Source organism: Apodemus sylvaticus, chromosome 8 (assembly GCF_947179515.1).
Source record: "Apodemus sylvaticus chromosome 8, mApoSyl1.1, whole genome shotgun sequence".
NCBI classification, from domain to species: domain Eukaryota; kingdom Metazoa; phylum Chordata; class Mammalia; order Rodentia; family Muridae; genus Apodemus; species Apodemus sylvaticus.
In genome coordinates this window covers 65,075,371-65,099,815 of record NC_067479.1, presented here as the reverse complement: position 1 = coordinate 65,099,815, position 24,445 = coordinate 65,075,371, and the positions used below count along the sequence as shown (strand labels likewise).

The 24,445-nt window shown below is 42.9% G+C and overlaps 1 protein-coding gene across 4 annotated transcripts in view; it reads left to right on the top strand.

The window, feature by feature from the left end:
- The first annotated feature begins 22,569 nt into the window (after nucleotides 1–22,569).
- Rnaseh2b (ribonuclease H2 subunit B) overlaps nucleotides 22,570–24,445 on the top strand; it is a 56,933-nt gene continuing 55,057 nt past the window's right edge. For 2 of the 4 annotated variants that reach the window (XM_052191244.1, XM_052191240.1), the window contains exon 1: nucleotides 22,570–22,684. In XM_052191244.1, the coding sequence (XP_052047204.1) occupies nucleotides 22,624–22,684 (61 nt within the window). In that variant the 5' untranslated portion in view covers nucleotides 22,570–22,623. Of the gene's footprint in view, nucleotides 22,685–23,790; nucleotides 23,810–24,445 lie in introns of those variants that run through there. The other 2 variants (XM_052191245.1, XM_052191242.1) reach the window with 2 other exon arrangements.

The following is a 24,445-nucleotide window of genomic DNA, read 5'->3' as shown; positions in this document are numbered from 1 at the left end:
GACAGCTGGGTGGGTCACCTGCTTAATTCAGGAATTTGTAGACCGGGAAGAACACTGAGTTTAACCTTCACTCTGAGCTTCTCCACCATAGGTAGAGCAGGATCAATCCTTACTCAACGGTAGGCTAGGAGAAGTTCACCTTGACCAATGTCAAGTACACTCTTAGCACTCCACCCTAGGATAAAAAATCCTGATGTAACCTACTTCCCTATTATGCCCTAACGTCAGATTCCTGCCTAAAGCCAGGTATTGTCCTTAGCCAATGTCAGGTTCCTACCATGTGGCCTGACTCCCCAGTATGGCTCTGTACAGAGGGCCATGTTCTAATGCATCTAGGAACTGGGTTGATGTTTGAGGGCCAGAGACACCATGTGGATGTCTATGGGTGTATGCTGCAGCCTAAGGCCATGTTGATGTGGGTGGACTGTGCTGCTGCCTGAGGCCATGGTGATACCCGTGTCTGGGTCCTACTGCATTGCGGTATTTGGTTTGTGGATATCTGTGGACCATAATGCAGCCTGAAGCCATGTTGATGTTTCTGGGCCATGCTTCTGCTGAGCCATACTGAACTTAATTTCATGTACTGCCTCCTAAGGTCATAGTAAAATCTGGGTCCTTGCTGCCTCCAAGGGCCTAGTCAGGGAAATATTAAAAAAAAATAAACTCACCAGCTCTGTGGTGCTGGACCATGCTCTTGCAATCCTGCTGGCCCAACAACTTTCCAGCCACGTAGGCCAACAGGCTCCTGCCGGGCCATCTCTCTGTCAGGACCCCCACCCCAAGTTCCTCTTGTTACCATATAATGCCCATGCACCCCATAGTCAGTCATCTCATCAGCTAATTACTTGCTAGAAACAGGACTCTTAAAGCTTAATTAACCAATCAGATTTATGTAACAATATCACAATTTACAAGATGCCAATACAATAATTTCAGATCCAATTTTTAATGATAAAAGCTTTATCCCAATATTTCTAACCTTGTGAAATCATAGCGACTTGTTTAAAACCATGTGGGATCAGGATCTTCTTCCTGTCTGTCTGCTTCCATCTAGGTTTTCTTCCCTCTCTGAGACACACACTCTCTCTGCAACTTTTAGCTATGCCTAGCTTTTCCCTGTCCAATCACAGGCTTCCAACTGCCCTAATGTGATTGGACAGGGAAAATACTACAACACTAGAATAGTCAAGAATTCTACATTTTGATCCTAAGGCAGCTAGAAGGAGACTCTTTCCACACTGGGTGAAGTTTGACTACTAGAAGACCTTGAAACCCAACTATACAGTGACACATTTCCTCCAACAAGGCCATACCTATTCCAACAAGGCCAGACCTGCTAACAGTGTCACTTCCCATGGGCCAAGCATAATCCAACCACCACACTCTATGTTATATATACCTGTCACTAAGTTACCTTAAATATATGTTTACAAACACATTTTGAAAAATGGACAAGTGATACTTTGCCACTCCTTTAACATTCATAGCGATTAAACTTTCTTTGACTTTCAGAAGCCTGTCTTCATGAGCCTTCATACCTGTGAAGAAATTTACATAATAAACTTACTGTCTTAGTCAGTGTCCTATTGCTGGGAAGAGGCACCATGACAATGGCAATTCTACACAAGGAAAGCATTTAATTGGGGCTGATTTACCGTTTCAGGAATTTAGTCCATTATCAGCATGGTAGGGAGCATGGTGGCAGGCATGACAGACATGGTATGAGAGAAGGAGAAGGAGCTGAGAGTTCTTTCTCTGGGTCCACAGGCAGGAGGGAGGGAGAGAGAGAGAGAGAGAGAGAGAGAGAACCCTGGCTTAGGTTTCTGAAACCACTAGGCCCACTCCCAGTGACACACTTCCTTCAACAAGGCCACACCTACTCCAACAAGGCCTTACCTCCTAATCCCTGTCAAGTAACACCACTTCTTTTTTTTTTTTTTTTGAATTTTCAATAAATTTTTTCCTAGGTTCTTTGTTTATATTCCAAATGATTTTCCCTTTCCCAGTTCCCCCCTCCCCCTAAGTTCCATAAGTCCTCTTCCCTCCCACAGTTCTCCAATCAACCCCCTCCCACTCCTCTGTCCTGGCACTCCCCTACAATGCTGCATCAAGCCTTTCCAGGACCAAGTACCTCTCCTTCCTTCTTCTTGGGAATCATTTGATATGTGGGTTGTGTTTTGGGTATTCTGAGCTTCTGGACTAATATCTACTTATCAGTGACTGCATTCAATGTGTGTTCTTTTGTGAATGAGTTACCTCTCTTAGTATGATATTTTCCACTTCCAACCATTTGCCTAAGAATTTCATGAATTCATTGTTTTTTATTGCTGAGTAGTATTCCATTGTGTAAATATATCACATTTTCTGTATCCATTCCTCCACTGAGGGACATCTCTGTTCTTTCCACCTTCTGGCTATTATAAATAAGGCTGCTATGAACAGAGTGGAGCATGTGTCCTTATTACATGCCAGGGAAGCCTCTGGGTATATGCCCAGGTATAGCAGCCTGGTTATGGTATATGGGTATATGGTAAAGCAGGGTTCTCCGGAAGTGCTGTAAGACCCCCCAAAACCGAGGGTGCCCCAGCACCCCACGCCTCGGAAGACGACACCCAAATCACTCTCGAGAAACGGTCTCAATGCAATAGCATGAGGATTTCTTTATTTCAGAATTCTGGGTTCCACAGCCGTACACCGCACTAGGGTTAAAGGACTGTGGACCCTGAGTGCCGAATTGCGACAGCTTTTATAAGTTTACAACAAAGCCCTCGAATCACAAACCAATCATTTCTTAGCATGGAGAACCCACGAAATGTGAACCAATCGATTTGTACCAATCCATAGTTTTTAGGCCAATCAGTTTAAATGATCAGAACCCGTGTTCAGTGGACCAATTAGTTTCCTATTTTATTGAATGTCTATAGCTATGTGAACTCCTGGATAGGGTTAGTGGCTTAAGCCATTTACAGAAGCAAGATAAGCTTAGCTCATTTCCAGTTACCTAAAGGGGCCACGATCACCTATTCAAGGCCTTTTTGCTAGTTCTAAACAAAGGGTGGGCTCTGGAATGTGATCTTTTACCTAGTTTCTAACAAAGAGCGGGCTCTAGAATATGAAGTGTTTGGGGCTCCTTAGACGGCTGAAGTTAGGCTGTATTTTCTATTCTTTCAGTGTCATTCCCAGTTTTCTGAGGAATTGCCAGACTGATTTCCAGACTGGTTGTACCAGCTTGCAATCCCACCAGCAGTGGAGGAGTGTTCCTCTTTCTCCACATCCTCGCCAACACCTGCTGTCTCCTGAGTTTTTAATCTTAGCCATTCTGACTGGTGTGAGGTGAAATCTCAGGGTTGTGAAAATTCTTTGTTTAGCTCTGTACCCCATTTTTTAATAGGATTATTTGGTTTTCTGGGGTCTAACTTCTTGAGTTCTTTGTATATATTAGATATTAGCCCTCTGTTGGATGTAGGGTTGGTGAAGATCTTTTCCCAGTTTCTTGGTTGCTGTTTTGTCCTTTTGACAGTGTCCTTTGCCATACAGAAATTTTGTAATTTTATGAGGTCTCATTGGTCAATATTTGATCTTAGAGCATAAGGTATTGGTGTTCTGTTCAGGAACTTTCTCCCTGTGCCCATGTCCTCAAGGGTCTTCCCCAGTTTCTTTTCTATTAGTTTTAGTGTGTCTGGTTTTATGTGGAGGTCCTTGATCCACTTGGAGTTGAGCTTAGTACAAGGAGATAAAGATAGATCAATTTGCATTCTTCTGCATGCTGACCTCCAATTGAACCAGCACCATTTGTTGAAAAGTTATCTTTTTTCCACTGGATGTTTTCAGTTCCTTTGTCGAAGATCAAGTGACCATAGGTGTGTGGGTTCATTTCTGGGTCTTCAATCGCATTCCATTGGTCCACCTGCCTGTCACTGTACCATGCAGCTCTTAACACTATTGCTCTGTAGTACTGCTTGAGGTGGGGGATACTGATTTCCCCAGAATTTCTTCAATCCTATTTCATTGATCCACCTGCCTGTCACTGTACCTATACCATGCAGTTCTTAACACTATTGCTCTGTAGTACTGCTTGAGGTCCGAGATACTGATTCCCCCAGAATTTCTTTTACTGTTGAGAATAGTTTTAGCTATCCTGGGTTTTTTGTTATTCCAGATGAATTTGAGAATTGCTCTGTACAGAGCCATATTGGGGAGTCATGCCACATGGTAGGAACTTGACATTGGCCAAGGACAATCCCTGGCTTCAGGCAGGAATCTGACATTAGGACAATAGGGAAGAAGGTTACAGCAGGAATTTTTATCCTAGTGGAGAAGCTCAGAGTGAAGGGTAAGTTCACTGTTCCTCCAGGTCTACAAATTCCTGAATTAAGCAGGTGACCCACCCAGTTGCCTGAGCAGTCCAGCCAAGGATTGCCAGGGGAAGCCAGATGACTTCACCAGAACTCAGCCTAGAGTCTGGGGGGAGGGGCTTGCCCAAAATGTTAAAAGGTCTGACCACCATTAAAGTTGGGGCCTCAATCGGTAAACCTGGCCTCATTCTTTTCCGCCCCTTCCCCATCTATCTCTCAGCTTCTGTTCCAGCAACCCAGTTTGTAGTAGCTGCAGGCAGCTAAGGAATACAACGTTGCTCTTTCTAACTCTGTGAAGAACTGAGTTGGGATCTTGATGCAGTTTGCGTTGAATCTGTATATTGCTTTTGAGAAGATGGCCATTTTAACTATATTAATCCTGCCAATCCACAACATGGAAGACTTTTTCCATTTTCTGAGGTCTTCTATTTCCTTCCTCTGAGACCTTCTTCAGAGGCTCTTCTCCAAGAGACCTTGAAGTTCTTGTGATACAGATCTTTCCCTTGTTTGGTTAGAGTCACACCAAGATACTTTATATTGTTTGTGGCTATTGTGAAGGGTGTCATTTACCTAATTTCTTTCTCAGCATGCTTATCCTTTGAGTATAGGAAGGCTACTGATTTGCTTGAGTTGATTTTATAACCTGCCACTTTGCTGAAGTTGTTTATCAGCTGTAGGAGTTTTCTGTGGAGTTTTTTGGGTCACTTAAGTATATTATCATATCATCTGCAAATAGTGATAGTTTGACTTCTTCTGTTCCAATTTGTATCCCTTTGACCTCCTTATGTTGTCTAATTGCTCTAGCTAGAACCTCAAGTACTATGTTGAAAAGATATGGAGAGAGGGGGCAGCCTTGTCTAGTCCCTGATTTTAGTGGGATTGTTTCAAGTTTCTCTCCATTTAGTTTGATGTTGGCTACCGGTTTGCTGTATATTGCTTTTACTATGTTTAGGTATTGGCCTTGAATTCCTGTTCTTTCCAAGACTTTTAGCAAGAAAGGATGCTGAATTTTGTCAAATGCTTTTTCAGCATCTAATGAAATGACTATGTGGTTTTTTTCTTTGAGTTTGTTTATGTAGTGGATTGCATTGATAGATTTTTATATATTGAGCCATGGTGAATGATTGTTTTGATGTGTTCTTGGATTTGGTTGGCAAGAATTTTATTGAGTATTTTTGCATAGATGTTCATAAGGGAAATTGGTCTGAAGTTCTCTTTCTTTGTTGGATCTTTGTGTGGTTTTGGTATCAGCATAATTGTGGCTTCGTAGAATGAGTTGGGTAGTGTTCCTTCTGTTTCTATTTTGTGGAATAGTTTGAAGAGTATTGGTGTTAGGTCTTCTTTGAAGGTCTGATAGAATTCTGCACTAAAACCATCTGGTCCTGTGCTTTTATTGTTTGGAAGACTTTTTATGACCCCTTCTATTTCTTTAGGGGTTATGGGACTGTTTACATGATCTATTTGATCCTGATTTAATTTTGGTGTTTTGTATCTGTCTAGGAAATTGTCCATTTCTTCCAGATTCTCCAGTTGTGTTGAGTATAGGCTTTTGTATTAGGATCTGATGATTTTTTTAATTTCCTCAGTTTCTGTTGTTATATCTCCCTTTTCATTTCTAATTTTGTTAATTTGGCTACTGTCTCTGTGCCCTTTGGTCAGTCTGGCTAAGGGTTTATCTATCTTGTTGATTTTCTATTCGTTGATTCTTTGTATGGTTCTCTTTGTTTCCACTTGATTGATTTCAGCCCTGAGTTTGATGATTTCCTGTCTTCTACTACTCCTGGGTGAATTAGCTTCTTTTTGTTCCAGGGCTTTCAGGTGTGCCATTAAGCTGCTAATGTATGCTCTATTTTCTTTTTGGAGGCACACAGGACTATCAGTTTTCCTCTTAGCACTTTTTTTATTGTGTCCCATAGATTTGGGTATGTTGTGCCTTCATTTTCATTAAATTCTAAAAAGTCTCTGATTTCTTTCTTTATTTCTTCTTTGGCCAAGTTATCATTGAGTGGAGTATTGTTTAGCCTCCATGTCTATGTGGGGTTTTTGTTGGTTTTGTTGCTATTGAAGACCATTCTTACTCCATAGTGATCTGATAGGAGGCATGGGATTAATTCGATCTTCTTTGTTGAAGTCTGTCTTGTGACCAATTATATGGCCAATTTTGGAGAAGGTACCATGTGGGTAGTACCTTCTTAATGACCAAGCATTCAAGTATATGAGGCTATGGATGCCATTCCTATTCAAACCATCACAGTTACCCAACAAACATTCCAAGACTACTGCAATCTAAGGACTGTTTTGGGATATGGAGACACAAGCCAAAACCTGCACACTGGTGGTCTTCTTAGAGCACTAAGCTTCATGTCACACATGTAAATTCATCACAGTCTTACATGTGAGACAGCCATTGTAGGAGCCAAAGTGTTAGTGGTCATTTACTCTGGATCTTTTCCAAAACAAGCAATGCTCTGTGTTCTGCACAAGTACACAGCTGGCAGGGAACTGTCTCACCCGAGCAGCTTCTAGGCCTTATTCAGCAAAGTCAGAGATGCATATGGGGAAGCATGGTTTGAGCTCCCTTGTGTATGTGTAGGTCTACCCTTGGATACCACCCCCACCTAGTAAGGAGATTACACTCTTCTCTGTGTATAATTTTCCCACTGACCACAGATTTAATATAGATATTAACTCTTATTTAACAAGCAATTTAATATAATTAGCAGAAATGAATCTTCATCTATAATTTTCAAAGGTCCATGTATTTGACAGGAGCATACAGGAGTACTGAACAATTGTGGTATTTACTTCTTTTACTTAACCAACTAAAAATAGGCAAGGTCAAAAAGAGCATTTTGGGGTTAAAAAATTGATAATAATATTAATAGTTTAAATCAAAGGACATCTGTTCATCTGACATAAGACACAAAATCATTTTTCTTCTGTAATTTTAATTTATCAACTGTAGAAAGAAATTAGCAAGTTTTCTGAAGGCTTAGATTATGGTGTAGGCTTGCTCACTGCACAATCTTTTGTGTGACAATTACTAGACTCCAAAATAGCAGAATAAAAGCAGCCATAGAAGTAGGTAAACACACAGGCCAGCTGTGTTCCAGAAGGTTTAGTAACAATACAGGCAGCTGGCTTCATTTAGCCTGAGGGGAGCTTGGGTTGTAATTAGACATGACAGAAAACATTACAGGTGTAATGACTTGACCACAATGGTTTGACTTACAGCTTGATGCAGGTGAAAGCCTTGCTCCCCTGCTTATTATATAAAACCCTACATGTAAGCATTTCTTGACATATATTATGGAATTTATGACTGAGTGTCATATTAACTAATCAAAACCTTGTGTGTGCCTGTTGTTAGGAGAAAAATTCCCTATAGACTGCTGTTGTAGGTAGGTTCTCAATGGGTGGAAGGAGCAGACAAAGATAACTTGAAATGTATAGATGCTTTCAATGACATTCACTCAATCAACACTGATGCTGATCATATCTCACTTGCACATGGGAAAACACAGATGAAGAAAAAAGTGTGACTATCCCCAAATGGCTCACAGCTTCCACAGCTTCATGACTGAAGGGGTGGAAAACAAATAGTGGGACTCAGTGAAGTCTGCAGTTTTGTTCTGAGCAAGGCACCTGTAGTGGGGAAGGAAGCTCTCTGAAGTCATTAATGGAGACTTGGTGAAGTTCTCATTGAGTTGGCCTTTAAAGCTTGGTCGCTAGCCCCTCCCCCACCATATGAACCGGGAAAAGGAACTGGGGTGGAGTTGATGGTTCTAGGCAGAAAGACAACTGCATTTATTGTCCTCACTTTCTGCTCTTTATCTTCTCCCTTTGAAAGTTTGCTCTTCTCCCTCAAACAACACTAATCATTAAGTAATCATTGTTTGGATTGGCAACAAAGAATGTGGCTGACATGTGGGAGAGAGATTCATTAAAGATGGCTGGTTGTGATGCAAGAAACATTACTTACTTGGTTATGAGTCCTTGTTGCTCTTAGAGAAGATCTCAGTACCAGGGATCTGATGTCTTCTCTAGCATACATTTCACATATATACACACAAAAGTAAAAATTATAACAATATATATTGTTGGAGAGAAAACTTCTATAACAGCTTTGGAAACCAATTTAGCATAGAATCCAGTTGGCCACCTGACTTGCAGCTGAGGGAGTTCTACTTCTAGGTACTGACCCAAGGGGAAGTTTCCCACCGTGTGTGAAAAGAATACAGTACCAGAACTAAGAGCAGTACATTAGGAACTGCACACGTACCTGAAAAATGCTTTGACCATTTTACTTTTTTGGGGTGGGGGTGGATTCAAAGCAGATTTTTTTCTGTGTAGGAAAACACTTAATTGAGGTTGGCTTAAAGTTGTAGAGGTTTAGTCCATTATCATCATGGTGTGAATCATGGCACCTTGCAGGCAGATTTAGTTCTGGAGGAGCCTAAATTTCTACATCTTCTTCAGAAGGCAGTGGAAGAAGATTGAATTCAGCAGGTGCCCCCCCCCCCATATATACACATACAAGAAAGACACCAAATTCATCTTTATCTTTTAGACTTTCATACTATTGAAGTGAGCATGACTGAAAAAACAGTGATGTTGAACAGACTACATAAGGCAGATAAGGGTGACTGAGACTGAGGTAGGGTCCAAGTGCCCCGATAATTACCAGAAAATTCCTCTGCATAGTTCATAAACTTCCTAATCGATTGGTTTTGTAAAAGGTGTCCAATAGCCTGGCAGCATACCTAAATAAAACTTCATTGAGTCAGTTATGTGAAATATTTATTTAAAACAAGGATGGGACCCATTCCCATTTACCAAGTCCTCAGGGGCACACTCAGGTGCTCTGAGCTTTGTGCTGTCCTCCCAGAACTCTAATGTCCACTAATCTCTCAGCCTGCCTTTACCAGACCTGCAGAACTAGAAACACACAGGTCACATCCCTTCTTTCCACCCAATTCCCGGCCTGCCAAGTCCACTGGGCCATACACAGGTACTGGGAGACTTGCACTGTTTCCTGAGTTCCACTGTCCATTTAAAGACTGTCCATCCAAAGGCTGTCCATTAGAGGCCTACTGCACCAGGAACATCTAGGTTAGGCCTACCTCCCCAAAACTTGCCACAACAAGAACATCCAGAGACAACCAGATGGCTAAAGACCAGTGTAAGTAGACAATTGACAAAAGCCAGGGCACTATGGCGCCTGCAGAGTATTGCTATCCTGCTACAATTTTGCAGTGAAGGCAGTGGTCAGCCTAAGCTGATGCACTGGTTGTGAGACTCAGGCTAAATCTTGTGGGTTTCAGAAAAGCTCTGCACAGTTACTCACTAGGCTAGACTCTGGAGGAGGATGAGGGAAGTCTGGGTAAGAAGTGAGGTGGCAACAGAGCCTAAGATCAGTGGAGAAGCTGGGACAGAAGTCTTTCCACCACCATTTGCACCAGGGAGCCTGGAAACTCCACAGCCTTCTGTGCATAGCCCACCAGGAGAGAGAGATCTCCCAGCAGTGCTTTCACTTTAGAGCTCAGAGGAGTAAGGACACAGGCTTACAGGCCCACAAGAGGAATAAACTCCAGCAAGAGACAACAATACTAACACCAGATGGCAAAAGGCAAGCACAAGATCCTACCAACAGAAACCAAGGTCACATGACAACATCAGAACCTAGTTCTCCCACTACCGCAAGTCCTGGATATTCCAACATACTGGAAAAGCAAGAGTTGGATTTAAAATAGTATCTCATGATGCTGATAGAGGGCTTCAAGAAAGACTTAAATAACTCCCCTAAAGAAATACAGGAGATCATGGGTCAACAAGTAAAAGCCATTAAAGAAGAAATAAAAAAATCCCTTAAATAATTACAGGAAAACACAAACAATCAAGTGAAGGAACTGAACAAAACCATTCAGGATCTAAAAGTGGAAGTAGAAGCAACAAGGAAGCCACAAAGTGAGACATCTCTGGAGATAGAAAACCTTGGAAAGAATTCAGAAGTCATAGATGCAAGCATCAACAACAGAATACAAGAGATAGAAGAAAGAACCTCAGATGCTGAAGATATCATAGAAAACATTGACTCAACAGTCAAAGAAAATGCAAAATGCATAAAGCTGGTAACCCAAAACATCCAGGAACTCCAGAACACAATGAGAAGACCAAACCTAAGGATTATAGGTATAGAGGTCAGCGAAGATTTACGTCTTAAAGGCCCAGTAAATATCTTCAACAAAATTGTAGAAGAAAACTTCCCTAACCTAGAGAAAGAGATGCCCAAGAACATGAAGATGCTACAAGAAGATGCTACATCTTCTTGTACAAGAGATGCTACAAGAAGCCTTCAGAACTCCAAACAGACTGGACCAGAACAGAAAGTCCTCCTGGCACATAATAATCAAAAGACCAACTTCACCAAAGAAAGAAAGATATTAAAAGAAGTAAGGGGAAAAGGGCAAGTAACTTATAAAGGTAGACCTATCAGAATCACACCAGACTTCTCACCAGAGACAATGAAAGCTAGAAGACCCTGGGCAGACCTCATACAGACCCTAAGAGAACACAAATGCCAGCCCAAGCTACTATACCCAGCAAAACTCTCAATCATCATAGATGGGAAAACCAAGATATTCCATGATAAAAACAAATTTACACAATATTTTCCCACAAATCCAGCCCTACAAAGGATAATAGATGGGAAACGCCAACACAAGGAGGGAAACGTGTTTGTCTGAAATATTCTCCATGTAAATCTTTAATTTTATCATAAAGTTTTTTTACTTCCCTTTTCAATAAATTAAAAAAAAAGGAAAAAAAGTGAGGTGGTGGAGGCTGCCATGATGATTTGTATATGCTCAGCCCAGGGACTGGCACTATTAGAGGGTGTAGCCCTGTTGGAGTAGGTGTGGCCTTGTTGGAGTAGGTGTGGCCTTGTTGGAGTAGATGTGGCCTTGTTGAAGTAGATGTGTTACTGTGGGTATGGGCTTTAAGACCTGCAGCCTAGCTTCCTGGAAGCCAATATTCTACTAGCAGCCTTCAGATGAAGATGTAGAACTCTTGGCTCCTCCTGCACCATGCCTGCCTGGATGTTGCCATGTCCCTGCTTTGATGATAATGGACTGAACCTCTGAACCTGTAAGCCAACCCCAATTAAATGTTGCCCTTATAAGAGTTGCCTTGGTCATTATGCCTGCTCACAGCAGCACAACCCTAACTAAGACAGCAGCTAAGCAGAGATCTATGCCTGGATTCAAGTAGGACACCAAAACTATTTTTATGGACAGCCAGGCAGAAGTTTGGTTGGAGGCAACAGGATATGAGCTGATGGTAATCACCTGAGTGGAGCACAGCACAGCCTGCTGCTCAGACTTTTCTTTGTAAACTGTCCAAAGTAACTGCATTTCGTCCTAGTTTTAGCTAATACAACTGTGTGTCAACTCTACTGACCACAACTGGCTGAGAGAACGTCTTCATGCAGCCGTACCTGCTGCTTAGGGGAGCCCACCATTTTACAACATACGACAAATTGTTTTAGTTGACTGAAGTGGAACTTTTGAAATTTCTGCCCATACTGTTCTTCCCAGCCTACCTCTGGTGTGATATAATTGCAGTTTGGGGCTTTATAAACCCTCTCCTGTCTAGATTCAAGGTCAAAAGTTATTTCTGGCACCTGCTCTTGACTTAGGGCAAATATAGAACTCTTAATTTGGTCTTCCTTGAGAGCACTGCCCTGTGTCTTGGGAGGTTATGCCACTTTGGGCCTGTGTCTTTTAAAATGGGGACTTTCCTTTACTTATCGATGTGGATAATGGAGTATTACTTTTCTAAGGAAAGTCTTGGAACTCACTTAGAAGGTGAGAATTCTTTCATTAGTGTTTCACAGGAAAAAGATGGGAGATGCTCCCATTTCTGTTTTCTCAAATGCCATGGGGCCATGTTTCCTTTTCCTTAATCTGACAGGCATCAGGGCAGGACACTCAACCTGGCAGCAGAAAAGGGGTGAGGCAAAAAGCCTTTTGGGTCTGGACTCTTTGGAGACCATAAAGATTTTGTCTTCCCTTATATTAAATTATATTGAGATAATCTTTTTGTGCCCTGTGTAAAGATTGTCTTTGATCCAAAGGCTGATTTATGTACTGGCAGAGATCTGATTACAGGCCAGACTTTGTTTGGCATTATCATTTTTATAAAGCATCTCCTGCCTCCATAGTTTGTACACATTTTCTCCATCACCTTCTGATAGGTTAAATAAAGAGCTAAACAGCCAATAGCTGAGGCGAGAGAGAAGAGGCTGGACTTCCAGCAGAGATAGGGACTATAGGAAGGAATCTCAGGCACCAGGAGTCAACAGCTGGACATGGAGAAAGGAGGAGCTAAGACTAGAGACTGAGAGATAGCAAGTCATGTGGCAGACGTAGGCAGGGCCAGCATGTGTGCTGCACACATGGCATGCCATGTGCCCCTGGAAACCAGAAGAGGGTGTTGGATCCCTTGGACCTGGAGTTACAGATGCACTGAGCTGCTATGTGCATGCTGGGAACTGAACTCAAAATATATTTCTTGACTTTTCATTCATCTCCAATCCCGGAAGTAAGTTCATGATTTGTCCATTTGCTATGGTCACCAATCCCCATATTGCTTGAAGAAGCCTGCCTGATTCACATTCTGTTCTCCCAGTACAGATGTCAGATCAGTGCCACAAAAGATGCCTGCTGCCTGAAAATCATTCATTAGTTCTCAAAGAACCAAGCATTTCAGGAACTTGCTTCTATTTCCCAGAGTTTGGGAACAGTTGGTTCTACTGGCTTTCCCAGGACAAGTCAAAGGTAGTCCCAATCTGCTGAGATTAAGTCAAGTATGAGCATATATGAGACAACATGGGCAGAACATAAGGAAAGGCTTCTATTTTATGTTTGTATGTCAACGAAGAGGCACATACCCTGCTGCTACTGCAGCCACACTGTGAGCATGAAAACTCCTCTGAGGATGGGACTAAGACTGTTCCACCTTCGAATCTACTTGTGTGGACAAAAGTCCTCACAACTTCCTTTGGGGTTGAAACTACTGACTTAAGTGGTTGGATGAGAAATCTGTATTCTTCAGATCCACCAGCGTCCCACGGGCACCAGGCCCTGCAGGTCTGAGCACTGCACACTGTGCTTAGCTTACTGTGCAGCCTCCCTTCTCCAGGGCTAAATCATGTGATTGGTCCAATTGTGCTCAACCTGTAGAGCTGACTTAGTCCCCAGGGATCTTATTTTATCTTCAGGCAACTAAATTTTCCTGCTCAGCTGCCACAGGGGCCTGAATTACCCTAGAATGTCAGGCAAGCCTCTAGCTTATGGACAGATAAAGGTCCTTTTATGTGAATTTGTTTTACATTTATCCAGCTCAATCCCTCTTTTAAAGACACAGCAGCCTAGAGAGAAAGAAAGGACTGATTTCTGAGTTCTGCTAGACCAGCTGCCCTGGTGCATGGAGACAACACCCTGTGCTCCTCCCAGGTCCCTTTCCAATGGCTCATGGGCCTATTACAAGCCTCATATTAGGTGCTTGAAACAAAGCCACAAATGATTCCACAGCTAAGAACTCTGGGTTGCCAGCATTTCTGGCTGCAGCTGTCACTCTTGCAGTGAAAACACCAAACAGGATCAAAGCTGAGGAAAGGGTTTAAGTGTGAAGATCAAGGTCAACATGGCCATCTGGTCAGCACAGCTGTGTGATGAGGAAGAGGCTAGCCTGTCTTATTTTACCTAGTCATCTTTTCTTAAGCATTCTCTAAAATACCAGAGTAGCAATTTAGGAACACTAGAGCAACCACCACATTTTGATAGGCTGATCTTTTATTATATACCAAACCTTTATGAAATACCTGACCTTCCTTATGGGACTGCTGCCAAACGAATCAGATTTTCAGTATGCCCCACCCTACCCCAAAGCACACATGGCTCTTTCCCCCTTCATCCTCAAATCCAGGCATCCCTGGCTGAGTTTCAAAGAATTCTAAGACCACACACCACTAGTTATTCACTTCATCACCTCCCTGTTTGCTCACACATGTAGACTGAAGTCAGCTTCTCCACGTGGTACACTCTCCACTGTTCATAAACCTCCCTCCTTGGGGTTTCACTACATATAGCCAACATCTGCAAGACCCTGTAAACCCCCCATAACTGTTCAAATCCCTCCACCCGAGAGTCTCCTTAAACATCCCTCCTCTTCTGAGACAGACTCAGCCCTCCTGCCTTGCTTTACTTCACCAAAGGGTTCATGACTGTGCTCTGTTGTACTTTTCAAATTGTTATTTGTGTAACTCTTCTCCCACATAAGAATGAACAATGATGCCTTTTAATATTTACACTAAAGAGTACCTCACTCACCATGAAACTTGAAAGCCTGCCTGTAGATGCTTATCAACAATGGAGGAAAAAGCACTGGAATATAGATGATCCGTACATCCCAAGCCTTCTGTTGGTCCTGCTAGGGTACTAACTGCTCTTTATAGTAGGATGGGCTTTTGAAGATGCAGCAGTAGGCTTCCTTGTTCTAGTCTACACTGTCCTCTCTGCCTTGCTCTGGATTCTGAGGAACAGCTAAGCTCTCCACACCTGAGGGCAGGCAGAACCTGAGATCTCAGAGGGTGTGGACATGGAGTGCCCTTTCCATTTCCAACACTGACAGGAACAAGGCTGCTTCCATACATTCTTGTTTTCAGAATCCCCAGGCTGTCTCATGTCTCATCTAATGTCTCCAGATGCAGCTCAAGTCTGTTCCCTTTCTCTTGTATCTCCATGAAAATCAGAACCAGGGTGTTCTCTGCTGAAAGCTGTTACCACACCATACAACTGTTGTTAAAAATGCACGATCATCCAGTCTCTTTTAACAAGTTAAGGATATGGCTTGCTGTGGTTTTAAAACTGGCCTTGGTTTTAAAATACATGGCCATGAGCCGTACTGTGAGGAGGCCAGCACTTCAAGTCTCCAAATGGAGAGAAACTAAAGAAATTTTGTGATGCTTGTTTTTAATTTTTAAATTAAGATACCATCAATATAGATGATGTTGCCTTTGTGACAGCCTGTTCCACTCATAAAGAATAATGACTACTATTTGGAAGGTAGGTCATACTTGTCAGTTTGAAAATTTTATACATATACATATGTATATACATATACATACATGCATACATATACATATATAATCATACATGTCTGTTACCAAATATATAACCCATGTCTTAGTTTTCTTTCTATTGATGTGATAAAATGCTAACCAAAACTAGTTTAGGAAGGATTTATAAGCTTATACCTCTGAGGTCACAGTCTCTCATCGAGAGACGGCAAGTCAAGGTGCTCAAGGCAGGAACCTGGAGGCAGGAACTGAAGCAGAGTCTATACTGCTTCCTGGCTTGCTCTTTGTGGCTTTCTCAGCCTGCTTTCAATATAACCCAGGACCACGTGCCAAGGGTGGCACCATCCGCAATGGGCTGCCCCCCCACCCACCAATGACTAATCAAGAAAATGTCTCCACAGACTTGCCCACAGGGCACTTGAATCCACCTGATGGTAAGTCTAACAACATTCCTCAGTAGGAAAAAAAACATACTTGAAACTATAATCTAATGAAAAATGTTGAGGTTTTAAAGGTCACTGTCTTAGTTAGGGTTTCCATTGCTGTGAAAAGACACCACGACCAAGGCAACTCTTATAAAGGAAAACATTTAACTGGGGCTAGCTTACGATTTCAGAGGTTTAGTCCATTATCATCATGTCAGGAAGCAAGGCATCGCGTAGGCAAAAATGGTGCTGGAGAAGGAACTGAGAGGTCTACATCTTGATCTACAGGCAGCAGGAGACCGTGTGCCTCACTGATGTAGCTTGAACATAGGAGAGACCTCAGAGCCAGCCCCCAAAGTGACACATTTTCTCCAACAAGGCCACACCTACTCCAACAAGGCCATACTTAATAGTGCCACCCCCCATGGGCCAAGCATTCAAACACATGAGTCTATAGGGGCCATACCTATTCAAACCACCACAGCAGTTTAACAGTCCAAAAGACCAATTTTTCAGATGTATAATCAATCATGTAAATAATTTGTAAAATCTCTCAAAACATTAACGTTCCAAAATCTGTGCTGTTTTCTAAAAACAAATACAGATGAAGATTGGTATGGGGATAACAAAGAGAAATCTTTTATCAAATTTACCAACTGGGAACATATCTAAGGTCTTCAAATCATGTCTGTGAAGTCGGAGTAGTCTGTGCTGTTTTTCAGAATCAATGTCACCGAAGTTCACATGTTCCACATTCTGACTGGCCACTCAGCCCCACAATATTTTTACAGCATTATAGCTGTCATGAAAGTGGAGTGTTGTACATACATTGGCCTTTGATTGGCATCCTAATGGGGGTTTCCTGTTTAAAGTCATTAGCTCCCAATGGCTTTCTGCCGTTAAGTGTCCAGTAAGTTGACAATGACACTGAGTATGATATCCAGTGTATACAATAAAATAACCCTGCAGCTTATGTGACTGCTTGGAAACTAAAAGTCCTAATCATTATTAAGTTGTGAATCAAATCAGTCTTTTCTCCTAGTGTAAAGGATAGAAACCTGAAGGATTTGGACTAATGTTAAAACATTAAAGGTAAACTGAACACAAGGCACTTGGGCACTGGTTTGTAAGATCATAATGTGGTGGTGATGAGGGGAGGTGCCTGCAGAGGCTAGGAGTAGGTATTGGATCACTAGGGCTAGAACTACAGGCATTTGTAATCTGTTCAATGTGGGTCCTGGGAACCAAACTCAAGTCTTCTGCAAGAGCAGCAAGTGCCCTTAACTGCAGAAATGTCTTTCCAGCACCACTGTTACAGTCTTTAAGAAAAACAGGTTTACATATGCATATAATTTAAGTTTTAAAACGACCTCATCAGAGCAGCCAGTGCACGCTGTACGTTCCTTTTCTAGGGTCTGTTCTTTATCTGGCTCTTCAAAATTGGATAAAGAACTGCAGTTACCTCCTGGCAGTCCATCCTGGAGGAATGAGCTGATGTTTACAAATGAGCCACTGCTTACAATTTACAGGTTTACTATGGCTAATCTGGGCAAAATATGTATGCGTCTGCTGAACCTACTTATCCAACATGGAAGGTGGGGTGGTGAAGGAGGGCAGAAGATATATCTTAGGCTTGGCTGTCTTACAACATAAAAATCAAGGAGAAAAAGTAAGATCCATGCACGGGATCTGACTCTTCTTTCCCTGGAGGCCTCAGTTTGGGGAATTACCTTAACTACAGAGCTGGCTCTGCTGCTGGCCTGGGGGGATTATCTGCTTGGGACATTTCATTTATTTCCTGTCTGGAAATTTCCAACAGGATTAGACCTTGTGATATCTGTCCTGCCTTTGTGACCTTCTGTTTTTGTTTGTTTTTGCTTTTTAACAAAATCTCAATCATTTAATTTTACCATTGAAGACTTGGGGGCCAGATGCTGAAGTGAAGGCCTGCTTGCTGAAAGGCAGAGAAAGCTCCCAGCTGACCTACCTCCTCAGCTGTGCCACCATGAATGAATACCCCCTCGTGCAGTCTCAAAAAAACTTCCTTCACATCAAATGTCCCTCCCTTCTACTTTCTGTGCGTTTCTCTGCCAGTCCTTCTGACTCCTTCTCTCCATTTCTCTGCCAGTCCTTCTGACTCCTTCTCTCCATTTCTCTGCCAGTCCTTCTGACTCCTTCTCTCCGTGCTCTTTTTTCCTTAATGATCCTGTTTCACTTCCTGTCAGCTGGGTGCTTTCTCTGCCTCTCGACCTATGGTTGACTTTATTTACTCCTGTTTACAAAATTCAAGGAAGATCTTGGATTAAAGGTGTATACTAAGGTTGAAACACACAACAACTAAAAGCAGGTTTTTTTTCCCCATTAAATAACACAGTCTCAGGTTTCACAGTGTGATCAAATCCCTTGAAACATCCTTCACCAGAAAGCCCAGGCTGGACTGCTATAGAGGGCGCATAAGAAGAAGCTGCAGGTCTGGGTAAGATTCTTAGTAGAGAAATTATTTCTAGAGAAAATGGAAGGAATCCTGTTCATGTTGTGCATGGTTATTGTTTAGGGTATCCATCCACAAGAGAAGACCACTCTGGCATGAGTTTAAGACAAGTCTTTATTAGCCACTTGGCAATTATACTGGGTGTTTGAGATCCCAGGGTATCAGTGAGGTTTCTCAGAGTGAGCTTTGAATAACAAAACCATATCTTGGGGGAACATTTAGCCAGAAGCAGAACTACAAAAGCCACAAAGCAAGGTTAGTACATTTAGAGACTTCCCAGAACTCAGGTCTTGGATGGATTAGGTCTTGTCCTTCTGCCTATGAGAGGATGCTGAGTTCCAAGTCCTGAATGACACATCCATTATGGCCTCAGTGTGCTAAGGCCTGGGCTCCTGTCACAACAGATACTCTAGGAATGCCACTTGTGTTGGATCACAGAACACCCATCTGATATCAAAAATAATTTTCTAAAAAAAGCAGTTTCATCTGGAGTAATGTCATACAAATAGCAGGTGAACAAAGCTCTCACAGGAATTCAGTGAGGACTAGCTGGACATTTATCCTCTCTTTCGGTCTGTCTTAGCCTGTGGGTTATTTTGCATATCTTTAGAATTCTATGAAAACCTGAAATTAATGATTTTTCTCTTATTCTAAAGCTTATGCCATGCCTTACTTCCTCTCTGTAACCATGTACTTAACAGGCTGAACATTTTGGACATACATTCAACAGTAAGGTAGCTAATTCCCTTTTAGCATAATGCTTAACTCTCAAGCCTCCTCATACTTCTTGAAATCTCACATTTTAAAACAGAAACATGTACACAGAGTTCCTGTCTACAAAGTCCCTTTTGTGTGTGTGTCTGTGTGTGTGTTGGAGGCATGCATGTGCAAGGGTATACGTACACATGTGGAGTCCAAAGGTCACTCACTGTCAGGTGTCTTCCTCACGCAGTCTCTGCCAGGGTCTCTCAGTGACCCTGGATGGAGCTCACTGTGAGAGCAAGTCCCAGAGATCCTCCTGTCTTGGTTCCACCCTCAGCTCTGGGGTTACAGGTGCCACCACTGCACTTCGATTTTCCATTTATGCCAGATACTCAATTACCAACTAATCCATCTCTTCAGCCCTGTACAGTTATTTTTTTAGACAAGTTAGTTGCTCATTGTTAAAGTTTAGGGACTAATATTTTGGTCATAAATAAAGGAGCAACCTTTCACAATTTAAATATTATATCCTTTTAAAATCTTCACAGCTCCAAACAGCATAAATTTTATTTGTAACAAATCATAGAGCCTGGATATGATAATAAGAAATAAGCAAGGCTGATTTGCTTTGGCTAGAAATTTGATGTAGACATTTAAAACAACAACAACAACAACAACAATAAACACATATCGTTTTATGCTTAAAGTAGAGAAATTACAAATGTTTAAAAAATAAGCTTTATGCTAGGAGATGGCACAATGGATAAATTGCTTATTATACATGTATGAGGACCAGAGTTCTGATTCTCAGAACACATGTAGAAAGCCGAGTGTTCATGACACCCACTTGTAATGCCAGCACTTTGGAGGCAAAGAGAAGGGGGTCCGTGGAGCAAGCTGTCTAGCTGGAGTAGCTGGAATCAGTGAGCCTTGGGTTCTCTAAGAGCTTACCAAGTAAATACACTGCAGAGTAACTGAGGAATATACTTGATGCCAATTTTGGGTCTCTACATGTAAACACACACAAGTGCATGCATGCCTGCACACATATGTACTCACACATGAACACACACACACACACACACACACACACACAAACTACAAATGTGTGAAAAAAGTCATTCTCTTACTAGTTGAATTACATTACAGGTATTTGATGAACCAGTGAAGAGAGATAAAACTTTTGGGTCTTTAGTCATCAATAGGAGTCACAGGACTCTCAACAAGAGACTGATGATCTGTGGCTTGCAGAAGCTTCACCATTTTCACTTTAAATGCCATCTCCTAGTTTTGTTATTGAACAAAATGCTGGCTAAAAGACTCATAGTATTAAAGTTCACTGGTGTTTAGCATGTGCCCATGCCACAGCATATGTGTGGGGGTCAAAGGACAACTTTCAGGAGTCAGATCACTTCTGATCCATCATTTGAATTGTTATTGAACTCAGGAGAAACTCAATGTACTAAAATCGATGTTATGACATATTGAGTGAACTGGCTTAGAAAACACTACATTACACGGAGTAGAACTGAGCTGAAGGAGCTCCTCCAGGGCCAGGAGATAACCAGGCTTGTTAGGAACTGGGAAAGAAAATCCTGTACCACAGTTGAAGTTCAGAATTACTGAGGCCATTTCTGTTAATACTTAGTAATCGAGACTGATTTCCACAGGCTCTACTCCCATAAAAAAAGGGGACAGCCTAGGTTTATAACTAGCCATTAGGTGCATCCCCGTATCAGAGACCATGCATCTGATGAGTAGCACAGGGTCACAACCATCATTAAGTCCTAGTCTGTCCTTAAGTTCTCTGTGCTCTCATGAGGAAAAGCATAATTCTGCCAGGTGGGCAAGTACAGAAAGAACACCAGTGTACCTAAACAGTTCTGGCAATCTCCCATCTGCCCAAGCAAGAGACCAGACCTGCAGTCTCCTGTTTCTGCTTAAATTTTTCAAAGTGTAACCTGGGGCTGGAACCTGAAAGATTTATGCATGAGAGCCTATGCAAAATGCATAATCCTAAAATGTTTTAAGTTAACAATACCTTCTATGCAAGGCCTCCTTTTTGAGCATTAGATACACACACACACACACACACTAATATAAACCGTTCCCTTTATTAATCTCTCAGTGTGCAGTGATTTCTCTGTGGCTGGGCATATTAATCCTGTAATACCTCTGCCTACTGAGCCACCTTGATGGTCCAATTGAGTCAAAAATAATTATTTTTAAAGATATATTTATTGTATATATGAGTATACTGTTACCCTCTTCAGACACACCAGATCTGAAGACATCAGATCTCATTACGGATGGTTGTGAGCCACCATGTAGTTGCTGGGAATTGAACTCAGGACCTCTGGAAGAGCAGTTGGTGCTCTCAACCACCGAGTCATCTCTCCAGCTCTAGTGAAAATTCTTAATTCTCAGCCAGCATGAAAAGCAAAGCCAGTTCTAGGGGGACCCTTTCCCTCCAGTGCCCTCTCCTGTCTTTGTACCCTGCCTCACATCATGACCCTGATCCACAGCTAGGGGAGTCTAGCACAGGGATAGAGCTGGACTGGGTAAAGCAGCAGCTCTCACTGAGGCCAAGTGCTGGGGCTGTTGACTTCACAAATGACACTGATCATGCTTTCGTCAGAGAAAATCAGGAAACGTTCCTGCGGGGGCCCTATTTTTTTTTTCATGGTCTTAGAATGGTCTGGTCAGGGGTGGGTATTTTTAAGAGCTTCATGCCCAACGAGGGAATCTCAGCATTTGTCTTATGATCCAGGCCAACTTTTGGCGTCACAGGCTGTTCTGTGTCATTTCTCAGAAGCTTTGGCCACCTTTATAACTCAGACCTCCACATTTATGTTGCCTGTGTCTCACGTTGCTGCCTCTACAAAAAAATACAAAAACATAACATAAGCAAAGAACATAAAGGGCCCAGTCTGCCCTGAAGAACAGTTCAGAAAGCTTCTGTCCCTAATAGGCAGCTGGGCCTTGGAGAGAGGAAAATCCCCTCTCCACCTCCCTAGGTGGGCCTTAGTTACTTTTTATACTGTCCCTACGAGAGCCCTAGGCAACAAGATTACTCAAAGCCAGCCATGACGTCATACTTTGAAGGTCCGTCTCCGCTAGGTGGTGGACCTTGTGTCAAATCGAATCCACACCCAACCTAAGTCCTGTTACAAATATAAAGATTTATCCTAAATAACAAATTCGTATGTTGAACCCCAAGTTATAAAACATATTTTGGGTTGTGTCTTAAAAGAATTACCTTAACTATCAAATTGGCCCAAACCCAATTTCAAGACTGCTCGCCTGCATTAGGAACCTCAGTGTGAAATACACGAACGAGCAGCGCCTGTAGACGGAGAGTGAGGAAGCTGCGGAGCTCCACAACCGCCACTGACGGCAGGGCCCGCGCAGATTTCAAAAAGGAAGCCAAGCGGGCGGGCCCGGAAACGGAGGCAGGCCGGGTGGCCCCGGCTGGCGGGCCCCTCGGAGCCACTTCCGGCAGCGCGCGCCATGGCCGGAGGCCGGGACCACGGGGACTTGGCTTCCAGGCAGCTAGTGTTCCTACTTCCAGGTAAACGCGGGCGGCGCGTGGGCCGAGAGCGCTCGTGGCGGCCGCGGCGGCGCGGGTTTTTTGCACAGGCCAGCACCGGTCAGCGAGGTCCCGGCGAGCGCAGGCCGGGATTCGGTGCCCTGCACTTTGATACGCACTCTGGTCACGTGTCACAGCACGCGGGAAACTCCAAACCCGGAAGCGAAGGGAGAGTTTGCGCCGATTCCTCGGGGCGGGTCTAGCCGCTCGGCTCACCGCGGGCGGCGTGGGTTCCGGGACTCTGCTGGCCGTGGATGTTCCTGGGTATCTGCAGCTCAGCGTCTAGAATCTTACCGGCTCCAAAACAGAGGCCCAGTAGTTCCATGCTGAGCACTGGAAAGGCTTGGGTGGCAAGGCTTAAAAGCAGCCTGAATGGATTTTTTGTGAGCGTGGTTTGAAGCAATCCCAGACCATAGTCAAAATCCCAGAACCAGGCCATTCAGTATCCCTGTAGACGGTGACCAGCTATCAGGGCATGTGGGGGGCATGTGACAGCCGTTGCCATATGAGGAGGGCAAGTGAAATAAATTTGGGTTAGGGACTGCAAGCCAGAAACATTCTGTCATTTTACAGATGATACATTTCATGCTACAATAGGGATGAAGAGGGAAACTCCCCAGTCACTTTAATTTTGAGTTTTAGCTCAGCAAATGCGGAGCATTCTTACAGCAAATATACTTCATGGGGTACAGATATCCAGTGATGAAGATTTTTATAATCTTGATGTGATAACCTGACACTTTGCATACATAGCTTCTCTCCTATATAAAGAGTTAAACACAGTCAAGTGTATGGATTGTAGGTGTGCAAGGCATTCCACTGACCCCTGTATGCTGATCAAGTAGAGTAGCTTTCCAGCTAACAGCTCATACATACGTCTTCTAGAGAACCCCAGACTTTCTGTCATCAAATTAGTTTTGCCTGTTTGGACCCCATACCTTTTGTATCTGTCTTCCTTCCCTCAGTACCATGTCTGCCAGATCCATTCATGTCCGTACCATGGGTTTTGTTGGTTGTTTTTTTTAATTGCTTCTGGTCCGTTGTATGCTTATCAATACTGCTTGTCTCCGGAGGATGGATGACACTAGGTGTTCCTGGTTCGCAACTGTGAGTAGTTACACCTCTGGCAGCAATCTTTCGAGGCTGTTGGTGGACACTGACATTCATTTCCTCAGAGCTTCCCGGAGTGGAAGCTGCTTTTGGGTGCTTGTTGGTTTAAGTTTTAGTACAGCAAAATGGTGTTCTGAAGTGGTTGATATTGATTCGTACTGACTCCAGCTGCCCATGAAGAGTTCCAGTTAAGCCATACCCTCACTGATAGTGTTTGGTAAAGCAGCTGGTGACGATTCCTGGTGTTGGTGGTCCATCAGAGGGCTAGCTGAACACCTTATTTTAGTTGGGGGAGGGGAGAGCCTCCTTTCACCCTTCTGTTACATCAGTATAATTTGATTTTCATAGTAGGAGCCTTAATCATTCTTTTACAATCAAACATGTTGATACTATATAGTAGTTTACCATAATTTGAGGGGGTTTTGTTTTGTTTTGGTGGCTGTTTCGCTGACATTAATTTCATTCTTAAAGTGTCTCATAATCCTATCAAACACAAAACTGCAAAGACTCAATATTGAATGCATCCCTCAAAGTGATAGTTGCACTAAATCTCTTAGGAAGGATGAGAAGCATTGCCCCCTAGCTTCTGTTCAAATCCGGGGTGTCCTCTCACCTTCGTTTTCCCCTTTAGGC